Raw genomic sequence first — 13,521 nt, forward strand, 5'->3', positions numbered from 1 at the left:
TATTTTTTGAGTATGTGTGTGGACCCCTTTACAAAGCTCCTTGGAAGATCTTACTAGATGTGACTTGCCAGTTGCCATTACAACTATAATAAAAGTGTCCAGTAGGAAGGGTAAAAATGTAAATAGACATTATATTTATTTTTGAGAAAAAAAATATTTTCGATAAACCTTTCCTCAAAGATATACTCCAATAATAATAATAATAACATATCAAGTAATTTACAATAAGTGGGTTTGAAGAAGGTAAAAATAAAATGTACAGAGTTTATCATTACCTCGAGAAAGGGTCAATATATTCCCTCAATCCTCAATTCATACGACTCATTTTCTTTTTTAATCAATCCCAAAAAAATGAAATATTTTTGTATTTATATTCCCTTTCATCCATATTAAGTTAATTAATTATTAAGAGTTAGTAGTTCAACATAAGAATTTTTTTTCAAATTTCCAGAAAATTATTGGGACATTTTTTCATATTTACACTTCTTATTAACTACTACTTTACATTTTTTTTGTAGATTAGTTTGAAACCAATCATAAGCGCAATAATGAAAAGTAATTTTAAATTATGTCCTTCAATCTTAAAGGGTATTTCAAACCCCAATAATTCACTTGATATGGACCAGAGGGAGTAACAATTTAACTTTTAAATGTCAAATTTAGCCTTAATCAAATAATTTATAGTAACACAATATCTATGACTTATTATTCGTGGTATATTCTCAACCATTTTGGCTGTCCTGCAATGGAAAAAATAGAATAGAGTTGGTGTAAGAAGCACTTATCAGAAGACACTTCTAATAACAATGGAATATAGCGGAAATGATTTGCTAAACTCCATGCAAAACTATTTCAAAATCTGTTGAAGTTGTCTACATCCTCCTCATGGCTAACAGATGTAACTAATGACACACTAATACACATAACACAACACATCTTTAAGAGTCTATGCATTGGTTGTTAGACGAACACAAAGATCCATAAACACGATCGATAAGAGAGGCTCCTAAATTTCAAACTCTTAATCGAAGGTAGGAGAAAAAACTCTCATCACGTCATGTCTATCCTCCGATAACCACCTGCGTAGCTTTCAGCTATAGCTTACTCCGTCACCCTTTACAACCTCACCAATCCGGTATGCAATGCTTGTCTTCTGTACTTCCATAAGTATCCGATCAGCTGCTTCTGGACTTACTACAAGGACCATACCAACACCCATATTGAAAGTTCGCATCATCTCAGCATCTTCTATTCTTCCAGCCTACATTCCAATGACCATATCACAAACATTAAAGAGAAAAAAAACATGCAATAGAAGTGTACGCGATTAGTATCTCATGTGCAAGTAATTAGGGGAAGAACATTCAAGCAAGTATCAAAAGATACTCACCTCTTGAATCCATTTAAAAACAGGAGGAATTGTCCAAGAGCCCTCGTAAATAAGGGCTCCAAGGCCTTTAGGAAATACTCGAGGGATATTGTCAGTGAAGCCACCTCCGGTAATGTGGGCTATTCCTTTAACCCCTCCTTTGCTAATAATATCAAGAACCTGCATTTTCCAAATCCGTGAAACACATTACTGCATACCCGATATTAAAAATTGAATTTTTTTATTAATACAAGTAGAAGAAAAGAAAACCAAAGGCGAAACCTGTTTAACATATATAACAGTTGGAGCAATCAAAGCTTCACCAAGTGTAATAGATTCACCAGGAAGCTGGTCTTTCAAAGAAAGACCACTTTGCTTCAGAACCCTACACAGGTAGCATATTATCATATCATTCAACGGAAGGAAAGAAAAGCATGTAAGTCAAAAGGAAATGAAATTATCAAATTATTTTTGAAGGCTTAAATACATAATTTCTCTCAAAATAGACAAACCTTCTAACAAGAGAAAACCCATTTGAATGAACTCCACTAGATGGTAAACCAATAAGAACGTCTCCAACCTTGATATTTTTCCCGTCAATAACTGAATCCTTTTTCACAATGCCCACAGCAAACCCACTGAGGTCATATTCACCTTCGGCATAGAAATCTGGCATCTCTGCAGTCTGAAACGCACACTAAATCAACCGAGTGCAATAAAAGAAGATTGTTTCTAATTCCAATGCCATGGTTTACCAAACATATAATAATTAAACGCATGTCATTATTCACACTCAACAAATATACTAGATCACATCAGCCAATTCTACTTAAAAAGAACACATCTTACCTAACACATTTCCATGTCATGAAACAAAACCAACATTTGGCACCTGAGAGAGAGAGAGAGAAGCTATATGCAGTAGTATACTAACAACCCATAATAGCACAAGCAAAAAAAGAAGGGTGTGATGAAGCAGGAAAATGACATGCTACAAGTTTTGATAAGTGATCCAGAATGTCTCAATGACTATGCACATATCAACCAAAAAAAAAGCAGCACAAACTAATCAACTCAATGCAGAAATTTTTTTGTTAGAAAAAGCAGCACAAACTAATCAACTCCATGCTGAAATTCTTTTGTTAGAATGAGCAGCTCAATATTTGTCATTCATATATAATGCTTTTGCTGCAGAATATGAGTCACATTTTTTTACTAGGAGTGATTTTTGAGAAGAAAAATGGAGTTATAGGTACCTCTCCCCCTAGAAGAGCACAGTCAGATTGCTGGCAACCATCCACAATACCTTTTATGACCTGCATAAATGTAAGAAGCCAACTTTGTTTTACAGGAAAAGGACACAACACACCAGTTTGAATAAGGCTATGGGAACGCCAGGAAGTGGAGATAGATATATGTGGCCAGACATACCTTCTCTGCAAGGTCAACATCAAGGTGGCTAGTTGCAAAATAATCAAGGAAAAATAAAGGTTTTGCTCCAGAAGTGACAATGTCATTAACACTCATCGCAACCTGGTAAGAAAGACACCATTAGTTCTTGCATATCTGCAAAAACACATAAAAAGATGAATCAAACTTACCAGATCAATTCCAATGGTATCATGAATTCCCGTTTCAAATGCCAACTTAAGTTTTGTCCCCACACCATCAGTACCAGCCACAAGATATGAATCCCCTGCTCAGTACAAGAAAAAACCCAAAAAGAAGAATTTACAAAATTAAGATCAGTAACAACATAAAAAAGACCAAAAGAACAACGAACAAAAGAAAAAGAAAAATATATACTTTGACTATGGGTTACGCAGACCATTAGGAAAATAGAGCAGAAATATATATAGAGGGGAATATTGAGCAGGAACAAGCTAAGGATTAGTGGAATTAAGGTTTTTAGAACTCCATAAAACCATAACCTACAAGTCTTAACAACTATAATGTTGCATTAATCAGTTGGACAAACTTGTCTGTGCTCAGTTGCATTGTGACTCCATCAGTTAATGATACTCAACATCAGTAAGAACAGGTTTTGGAAATGATATAACTTGTACTTTGGACTGGCTAATTCAGATTTTCAGATTTACAGACGAATATTAAACTGAGAAGAAACTAGTTTATCCACCTTCTGCTTAAGGGTTCAATTTAAATAAGAGATGTGGGAGAAAGGAAAAGGACTTGTCTTAGCTGGTAGAAAAGCAAAAATTAAAAATCATATGGTGCTCCTTTGGTGGGTTTTACCACTATAACTTTGAGTAGTTGCAGGCACCAAGAAAGTGGTAATGTTGCATAGTGTAATACTGAATGCTTAAAAAATGCATGACCTTACAAAGTAAAAAGTAGCCTAATTTCAAGAACTACTTCTCGTTTCGCAAGACAAACCTGCTTTCGTGGAAATGGTGGACATCAGTACACCAAGTTATAAGCTTACGGACCTGAACTTATGTTATTTTGGTAAAACTACAACACATGTCTGACCCTAATGAGTAAAGAACCCATAGGAGAAAAAGATTGCTTCTAGTCCCACCAGTAAATCAGCAATGTAAATGCAAAATAAACCTATGAGAAGACGTAGTTTGGTCCCTGAGAACAGAAGTTGCTTTGCCATTATATAGCTGGGCACCCAAGGGTGTGGCCTAGAAATCAATTAAGCGGGTTGAGAACAATGAGGCCTCAGGTTCAAATCTGATCAGACGCAAAAACACTAGATGATTTCTACCTATGTGTCTAAGCCTTGGTGGACACAGCTACCGATATCCCGTGGAAGGTAGCAGAGGTGTACACAAGTTGGCATGGACGCCACGGTCATAAAAAATAATAATTGTAAATGAGCATAAGAACTTCTTTTTGATTAAATTAATTTTAACATCACTGTTTCTTAATACTTGGGTTTTTCATTTCAAACTTTTGTTTCTGTTTAAATGCCATATGCTACTGCTAGAACAAAAAAGAGACTGCCAGGCTTTGCAGGTAGTGACACATGTGTGCCCATTTACTCCAGCTTAGATGAGAAGGATTACTCCTCAACTGTGCTTGTACTGTAGCAAGCTGCACATTAGATTAGTCAAGGTGCATGCAGCATTACCCAGAGACTGGTGTCATCACAAATATTTAAAGAACAAAAAGGTACAACCCTGGCATCCATCCTCAGTATAAAGCTAACATTTCTCACCTAAAAGAAGAATACAAGCTTGATTTAAAGAGCTCAAAGTCATTGTCCATAGAATACAAAACTAAATAAGAGTAAGCTTAAGAACATTTTTTCTAAAGTATTTCACTTTTGTCATGGCACCAGCTGATTGATCAAACTGTCCATTTGAGTTTTATAATTTTATAACACGCAAATCTTGATTACATTTTCACTAAACAAATGAATCAAGATTTTCAATTGAAGATGCCATGTAAAAGGATTAGCCAACAAAACGTAGGCTAAAGGCAAATAATACCTAATGGAAAGAGTCCGCCAAATCCTCCAATTCCAGGTGCCATTTTGGCTATTCTCTTCACAAGCTCTGATCCTGCATCGATGTCCACACCAGCATCCTTATATGTAAGACTGCTGGGCTCATCTGCAGCAGTGTCAACCTGACTGGCACTACAAGTAACAGAGAATGGAATGCTTCTCTCCCTGTTACTTCTAGCATTTATATCTTTGCATAAAGGGAATAGCTTTTTTGAGAAGTCTTGGAGCTTGGGTACACATGATCTTGGCTCAAAGATCGAGGATTTAAAATGACAAACAGGGGATGCAGCAATGCACCTCGATAGTTCCAAATTTGCTCCACAAGACGTGTTCATGACAACCCAAGGAAAAAGCTGCTTCAAGCTCAAAAAACTAAAATAACCAAACAAAAGAGAACATAGTCAGAAGCATATCCATAATCTAAATTTGACACGGTTCTTATTATTGGACCCATTACTTTTGAATCATGGGTTGAAAATTTAATTCACAATTCTAGTGAATTTCACATACATATATATATGCTTCACCTGCCATCAAAAATGGTTATGTCGAAAAGAAATTTTACAATAATAGTAATCTCTTCAAACAAATAATTTCACAAATTAACACATGGACTTGCTCTTGCTCCAAATATATGGAAGTCTAAATAATAAACCTGACACAAGAACAACACTAGCTACAAAAAGTGATAGCTAATAACACATAAATCAATTTCAAAACTCAACACTGCTGATAACTAGTAAGACCAGAAAAATAAAATCAGATTATAGATACAAAGAAGAACAAAAGAAATTAAAAGACCGAAAAAATAAGATAAGAAGTTTCATGAACTATACATGCAGCTACCATATCTCCAACAATGCAAACAGCAAATAGGAACTGCACAAAGACATCATTGAGGACCACATTTAGCAGCCAATACACTCTACCAATTCAGTTCACTTTACCAATTCATTCGCACCCAAATAGTTCACACGAGATACTAGAAAATTACAAAATCAACTCCCTATTCCATAACCTAAAGCCAATAAATTTAGCAGTTTATATCTTTTTGGTTAGAATCAAATCCTAAAGATTGCAAAATAAGCCAAAGATAAACCCTAATTAAACATTCTTCTTAATCATAAATTAAGTGCACCACCAAACAACGCGAACACCACGATCAAGCACCAGTTAACACAACAACAATATCAAATACTATTTAACATAGTAGTCTATTTCAATCCAAAATACTAATTCTTCTCCAATTAAACAGATTCAGCTCACTAATAACAACAAAATTTAAGGTTTAGTAAAAAAACACCGTCTTTTAAGCCAAAAACTAGCAGAGCAACAGATACCAAAATTATACAAATAAAGAAAGAGCATAGAAATTCGAAGTTTATACGACCCGAAAACAACAGAGCCAAAAATCCTATCCATGTAATCACCAATGAGGACCAGAAAAAAAAAAGACTATAAGAAAAAAAGAAGAAGAAGAAAGTACCTACTTGGAGAACTCGAGACTTCAATGGCAGCAAAGAAGCTGCGAACACCGGAGAAGTATAGGAGAAGTATAATGGCGGTAAAGGAATTGGAAGAAGTACGGGTTACCCTAAATTTCTTTGAATTTGGTTAATTATAATATTCACTTACTTTTTTTTTTTCAAAATTATTAAAGGTGGACCTTTTATTTAATAAATAATATTCTTTTTGTTTTTTGTTTTCAGAATTTAATTCTATATGAATAAAATCTCTCTTTGATTTTTATGTCCTTCAAAAGTAAATTATTTTTAAAAATGGTTAATCTTTAGTTTTAATGGCGCACTAATCTCACTCATAAAATAATAATACTCGATTAAAAGAATGAATATGCATGGATCTCAAAATTCCAAATACTTTTATTGTTCAGCGAAAATACATATCTAATCCCATATTAATTTTCGCATTAATAAGACTATCTCAATAATTTTTTTAAAAAAAATGAGATTTGTAATGATATTTATTGTTGAATTTAGTCATTTGCTTGTAGAGTGTGTAGAAATAATGATAAATAGAGTGTATTAATAATGCTTACATTAGTAATATTTGCATTAGTTATGCTTACATTAGTTATACATATTGTTTGGTTTGGTGTATTGAAAAAAATATGCATTGTATAAAAAAAATTATTATAAAAGCATCCTCCATAATTTTGGTTGAAAAGATATAAAAGTACTTTTGAGGGGCCATTGGGTCTTTAACCATGTTAATGCATGTATTAAATTCCTCTGCATTACTAATACCAAGAGCCGTCAATACAAGCTAGGCCTGTTGGGCCAGTCTGGTCTAACCCGTGATTTGATAGGATTGGACTAAGACTTTTTGAGCTCATCTAGCCCGGCCTAAATAAGTCTGCTGATTTGTAGGGCTTGAGAAATATGGATAAAGACAATCCATGGGCCAAATAAAATCAATTAAAAAATAAAATTATAAAAAAGTATTAAAAATAATAAGAGTCCAAATTCAAAACCTATTTAAAATTTGAAATATTATAATTTAAATATAAATTATGTTTATAGAATATGTACTACATAAAATAAAAATTCTCTAAAAATTATAGAAATTACTATGTAGGTCGTAGCATATGGAATATTGTCATAGTTTTTGTGTTTTATTATGATCATTGGAAAATTATTAGGTTAATATTTCTATTTAGCTATTTTTGCTTTTACTTGAAATAAAACTTAATAAATATTATAAACATAATTTTATTTGTGGATTGATCAACAAGTAGTTACACTAACACTATGTATTATTGTCTTATCGATATTTATGATAATAATTTGATTTAAAAAATTATACTTTTAAAAAAGTGTGTGCCCGGTAGAGCCCGTAGCCAACGCACTTATGGGCTAGGCTGACCATTTTCTAGCCCACAAAAAAGTAGCTTGCCCGACTTGTCAAATTCAAAGCTTGTATGGATTGGTCCAAATGGAGCGTGTTAGCCTATATTGACAGATCTACTAATATATAAAATTCATAGTATTAATAATACACTCATCAATGCACAATGAAGTGTACCATGAAGGAAAAAAAGGTACCAAACAATATTATTAATACGCAAATCTAATTTAAGCATTATTTTTGTTAATGCACTCTAGCAAACGACCCGTTATTGTGTAAGAAAAAGTATTGATCTTTACTTCGTGGGGTATTTTTTTTTATAGAGTTACTTTTCAATCGTTATTTGCCACATAATCATATACAATATTTTTTTCATTTTGATTGTGTATTTTACTTCTTCATAATATCTCACACATAGTTTACCTGACGAGAGGGAGTTGATCGGATGGTAAGCGCCCCTCACTTTCAATCCGAAGGTTGTGAGTTCGAGTCACCAAGGGAGCAAAAGGGGTGGGAGCTCCTAGGGAGGGATTAAAAAAAGAAGAAAAAAAAAACACATAGTTTACCTTAATAAAATTATTTATTTATTTTTAAGTGCAATAACTACATATATCGATTGTGTACTTTTTTCTTTTTTGGCCCTAAACTAAATTTGTATAAAATTTGATTAGGACTTTATGGAATTTTAAAAATAGGAACATTGGACCTATGCCTTTGGACGGTTGAACAGAATTCTTTCAATTATCACATCTAGCAAGATAAATTTTGCTAAATTTATGTATTGTTTTTGCTAGAGATATATTGTTTTTAGTCAATCACCTTTTTAAGCTAAAAAAAAGCCTTTTTTATCTTTATATTTCCTTTTACTTCATCTTTAATCTCTAAAGTCTATTCGTTTTAACTATGCACTTATTAGTTTTGGGGATTTTAATTTTTAATTTTTTTTTTTGGTGAAACGCTATCATGTGTCTAGCCAAATAATTAATAGAGTACCAAATAGTCAAATAATTAAAATAAATATAATTTAGTTTGCACTGAATAATTATGTCCAATTCATTTTATGCATGGTGGAGACAACGAGACCAAAGAGATTCGGAATGAATTAAACTTATATGATACAAGAAGGTTGAGAACTTGAAGGACATAGTGGTATATATTATCTCTATGTTTCATTTTCATATGCATCTGTTCAGAGGCAGATTTAGAATTTAAATTTTATCTATTCAATTTTTAAAGTTTTTCACATTGAATCCATCGTATTTTTATAAGGGAAAAGGGTTTAATATACCCCTTAACTTTGTCATTTAGAGCTGATACACCCCTCGTTATGAAAGTAGCTCATATATACCCCTAATTATATACAAATGGCTCACATATACCCTTTCCCTCTAACCAAAATGAAAAAATAATAATTTTAGTTTAATTTTTTTTTATTATTTTTAAAAAAAAAACTATAATCCCATACGGGTATATTTAATCTTCCTTAAACATATTTTTTGACTTTTTTTTTTTTGTTCAATGACTAATTTAGATTTATTATTTTGGTGGTCAAATTTATTTATGTTTCACTAATATTCTTGTAAAACTTATTATAGATGACCATTTTTTTTTCTTCAAATACAAAAAGTAAATTACAATATAGACAAAAAAAAATTTGTTTTAAATTATAATATAGCCACAAAAAAATAGTTTTAAATTTTTTTTCTTTACACTAAGGAATGAAAGAAAAAAATAAAATAAGAATAAGAAACTAAAATAATGAAAATCAAAGAAGTCAAAAAATAATTTATGTATGAAAAAAATTGAAATATACCTTGAACTTTGCTAGAAGAATCCTATATACCCCTAAATGATTTTTTTTTTTAAAAAGTCAAAAATATAACTTTAAAATTATTTTTTTCACTTCCGTTAAATGAAGGGTATATGTGAGCTCATTTTGTAATGGTAGGGGTATATGTGAGTCGTTTGTATAACGGTAAGGGTATATGTGAGCCACTTTCATAACAAGGGGCATATCAGCTTCAAATAGCAAAGTTGAGAGGTATATCAGACCCTTTTCCCTTTTTATAATTATGGATCCATGTTTACCAAAGTTACAATTCTAATGGATTTTTATATATAATTTTTGCTTGCTCAAAAAATGGTATTTAGTTGAATTTATTGGAAGGTTAAAGAAAGAGTAAATTTTAGGTTTAACAAATATAAAAATCATATTTGTATGCTATAACTATAGTTTGTATAATTGTGATTCATAGCAAACTTTATGTTTGCTATGACTATTAATCTGTATATTTCGATATACATATACACTGTATTTGCATATTTTGGTATATATATACAGTGCATTTGTATATTTTGGTATACATATACACTATATTTGTATATTTCAGTATACTAATACATAAAAACCTCTCATGTCTTGATCTGTATATTTCGATAATCTGTATATTGATTTGTATACAAACTAAAACATAGTAACTGTATATAAACAAAATTACTACATATATACATAAAGAGATTATACAAACATGTCTTGTTATGTATAACTATGGAAAATATACAAACAACAAATTGAATTTGTATAAACAAACTAAGCAATAGTAATTGTATACTGAATTGGTAATATATACAAACAACAAATTGAATTTGTATAAACAAACTAAAAAATAGTAATTGTATACCGAATGGGTAATTGTATATCGAAATGAGTAATTGTATACCGAACCAGATGACAAAAAAAATGGATGTTTGCTGCGAATTACAAATAAAATAAACTATGACTATAACATTTAATTTGAATTAATAATTTTGTTATTTCATACAATTTCCCCTTATAAATATGGAGATTGATTGGACGTTGTTTGAAGAGCGTATAAAGAACATCAATATAATTAAATAAGCTAAGTGAGCAAATCAGTAAAATTGAAGTGTCATTGCTTCAATTATTATTTTGATAACAACTTTAAGTGTTCATTCTGGAATCAGAGATTCCGGTATGAATATTCTTTATGAGTGTTTTAAACGAGAAAATGATGAGAGAAAACTTTAGAATTGAGAAAACGTTAATATAATGTTTTGTGTTGTTAAAATTTCAATTTCTTTATCAGTGAATAATTTAGATATTTATAGGGGACAAGGCACAAGTATCCTCTAGAGTATAATCAAAATCTCAAAGACACGTCTAAACTTAATTAGGTATATAATTCAAGTAAAAGCAATGAATTTAGATAGAATCCACCTTAAATCCGCATATGTCAACATCACTCTTTTTTTCCTTTTCTACCCATATGCACCACAAAAGAATACACACTAATAGAAATAATAGGTTTTTCCATCTCAATAAGTGGAAAATATGTATCGTACATGTTATTCCATTCATTTTTCATTGAACCAGTTCACTGGAAATATGCATAACGGAAAACAAATTCTCACTAAAATATTGAGAAATTGTCTAATTTATTTTCGTATGAAAACATTACTGTTTTTTCTTTTCTCACCGATTCAATAAAAAAAAATTAATGAAATAACCGCCAAAGATGTTTTACTAGAAAAATAGTGATTTTTTAGCGGCATAGAAGAACAATTGTGTGTGTTGATGAAATTTATTATTGTAGATGTGGAATGTACCCGGACATGGAGAATTCCACCACCTTTACCATAATTCAAGGTGTTGCACCCATCAACAAGTAGGTCTATTATTTTATTATTTTTGTTTAAACATATACTATATAGTTATTAAATTGGGAAATCAATTAAAGATTACTTATAATATAATTTTGTAGCTATGAAATGGTTGAGGAGAAAGCAGGAGGAAATGGATGCAAATGTGGATCAAACTGCACTTGTGACCCTTGCAATTGCTAAACTACTAATTTCCACAATAATATAAGTGTGTGTTGTTATAAAAGCTTAATTCTGTAATAATAAAGTACAGTCATGGAACTGATCATATGAATTATGATGATCACTTCTTAGGTTTGTACCTTTCTTCTATGTTTGTTTGAACTAGTATATTTTTGTAGTGTGATTTGAATTTGGGGTGTAACAGAAATATATCATCATAAATATACACAATCATATAAGTTTGTTAATTCCTTCCTTCATTTATATCTCTTTACGACTTATAGTCTGTTTGACCAAGTTTTTGAAATGTCAAAAAATGTTAAGAGACCAAAAAAATCAGATCGCAACACATCCTTATTGTTTCCGCCGTCAACAACAACAACGAGATTTGATAACTGCCCATACAACACTTTTAGGGATCATATTTCTGGTCACTATACCACAATCTATGTAATTTATGAAACTACAATTGTGGTCCTAATCTTATCCAATCTCAAAACTTCACAATAATTTAAAGTTTATAATTGATCAAGACCAAACGCATATTATAGTCATTGTATTGATTACACAAACCTTCAAGAAATCTTATATTTGTAGCAAAAAGATAAATACTTATTCTCCGAACACTAGAAAAATTATAAGAAATTTGACAACTTGTATCTTGACTCGCTCAAAGCACTTCAATACCTACAAAAGGTACCTGATATATTAAATAGACGTACTTGTATCAATTGTATTTGAGATGAAGAGAGGGAAGAGAGAAAAGCGAGATTGAGTGAGGGAGGAGAGATCATAAATACAGTTGTATTTCAAATACAAAACGGTTATACATTAAATAAATACAGAACACAATGCAAAATAAATACAAAATACAATCTTCTCTCCTCCCTCTTTTGATCTCGCACGTCTCTCTCCTCCTAATATGTATTCATTTTCATACAAATCAGTTTATAATTTTTCTCTGAAATCAGCGAAAAAGTACCACGAATACAAATTCGTAGCAAACCAAAGTATAGCTATAAATTGTAATTATTGAAAATGAAGCTAAAAAATCCTACTTAAGGCCTAATGTTTGAATTTTTTTTTGAAAGTTTTTCATACATTGACTTATATTATAGTACAACGTAGAACGTAAATCCCACATCGGCTACGAGTGAAGCAGCAGCATGTGCAACCCTCATAAAAATAGCTCCTTGTGCTGACTTGTAACTCACGCAGCCACGCAATGAACACATAGCGAACTATTCTTTCGCCTTTTACTAAAGAATACCGTGTGTGTGTTGCAAAAAGTGGCATACGCCAATTTTTGGAGGGGTTCTCTTAGCTGAGATTCCCAACAATTCTAGTTTAAACTAATGTTGTTTTTATTTACGTTGCTGACATTTTAAAAACTTTTTAAATAGTTATTGGTGCATTGTTTTGCTAACTCAAAAATAAATTATTGATTTAGGAAATAAACAAAATCATATTAGTGGAACTGATGTCAATTAATTAAGAAATACAATAAATTGTTAAACACATGGTAATGTTTAACATAAATACTCGAAAATCAAATAGTACTACTACAACAACAATTAAAAAAATGAAAAATGTACTTGCCCTTCTTTTTAAAATTGTTATATTGTCAATTGGTCGATGTGGTAGCCTTTGATCTCTAGTTTATAATTTCTTCACGGTGGTTAAAGAATTTGGATGTCTAGTTAGTTAAAAAAAAAACCCTTAGCTGTCCGATCATTCTCACCCCTCTCGCGATCGCGTATTTCCAGCGTTGCAAGATTGAGCCCCAAATAATTTTTTTTGGGTTTTGGGTCTTTTTCTCTTTCTACGTGAATAGATAAAAGTTCAAGGTTTTGAGTCTCCTTCATTTTATTTGTGAATAAATTTAGCCTAATTGACTATCCCACTTTTCTCATAAGCCCAATATTTATGGTGCATATGTAAGACTTTATTTTTGGATCTTATTTTGGAG

General features: G+C 31.4%; 1 protein-coding gene and 1 non-coding gene across 3 annotated transcripts; one reads left to right on the forward strand and one right to left on the reverse strand.

Annotated features, from left to right (window-relative positions):
* Positions 1 to 822: 822 nt before the first annotated feature.
* Positions 823 to 6,479, reverse strand: LOC125849913 (phosphoribosylformylglycinamidine cyclo-ligase, chloroplastic/mitochondrial-like). Of its 2 annotated transcripts, none has more exons than XM_049529868.1 (9): positions 6,335 to 6,479; positions 4,828 to 5,216; positions 2,971 to 3,065; positions 2,801 to 2,902; positions 2,626 to 2,685; positions 1,882 to 2,054; positions 1,652 to 1,754; positions 1,391 to 1,549; positions 823 to 1,261 (listed from the first exon to the last, which is right to left on the reverse strand). In XM_049529868.1, exons 2-9 carry the CDS (start codon positions 5,177 to 5,179, stop codon positions 1,091 to 1,093), a joined length of 1,215 nt encoding a protein of 404 aa, XP_049385825.1. In that variant the 5' UTR covers positions 5,180 to 5,216; positions 6,335 to 6,479; the 3' UTR covers positions 823 to 1,090. The 2 variants fall into 2 exon arrangements, with proteins under 2 accessions (XP_049385825.1, XP_049385827.1); XM_049529870.1 differs by having other exon boundaries at positions 6,331 to 6,479.
* A 6,289-nt stretch (positions 6,480 to 12,768) lies between these two features.
* On the forward strand, positions 12,769 to 12,885 carry LOC125849922 (U5 spliceosomal RNA). Its single transcript, XR_007444724.1, has one exon. It is a non-coding gene; the product is annotated as a U5 spliceosomal RNA (small nuclear RNA).
* The last annotated feature ends 636 nt before the right edge of the window (positions 12,886 to 13,521 follow it).

The sequence above is a fragment of the Solanum stenotomum genome, unplaced genomic scaffold (genome assembly GCF_019186545.1).
Source record: "Solanum stenotomum isolate F172 unplaced genomic scaffold, ASM1918654v1 scaffold11373, whole genome shotgun sequence".
NCBI classification, from domain to species: domain Eukaryota; kingdom Viridiplantae; phylum Streptophyta; class Magnoliopsida; order Solanales; family Solanaceae; genus Solanum; species Solanum stenotomum.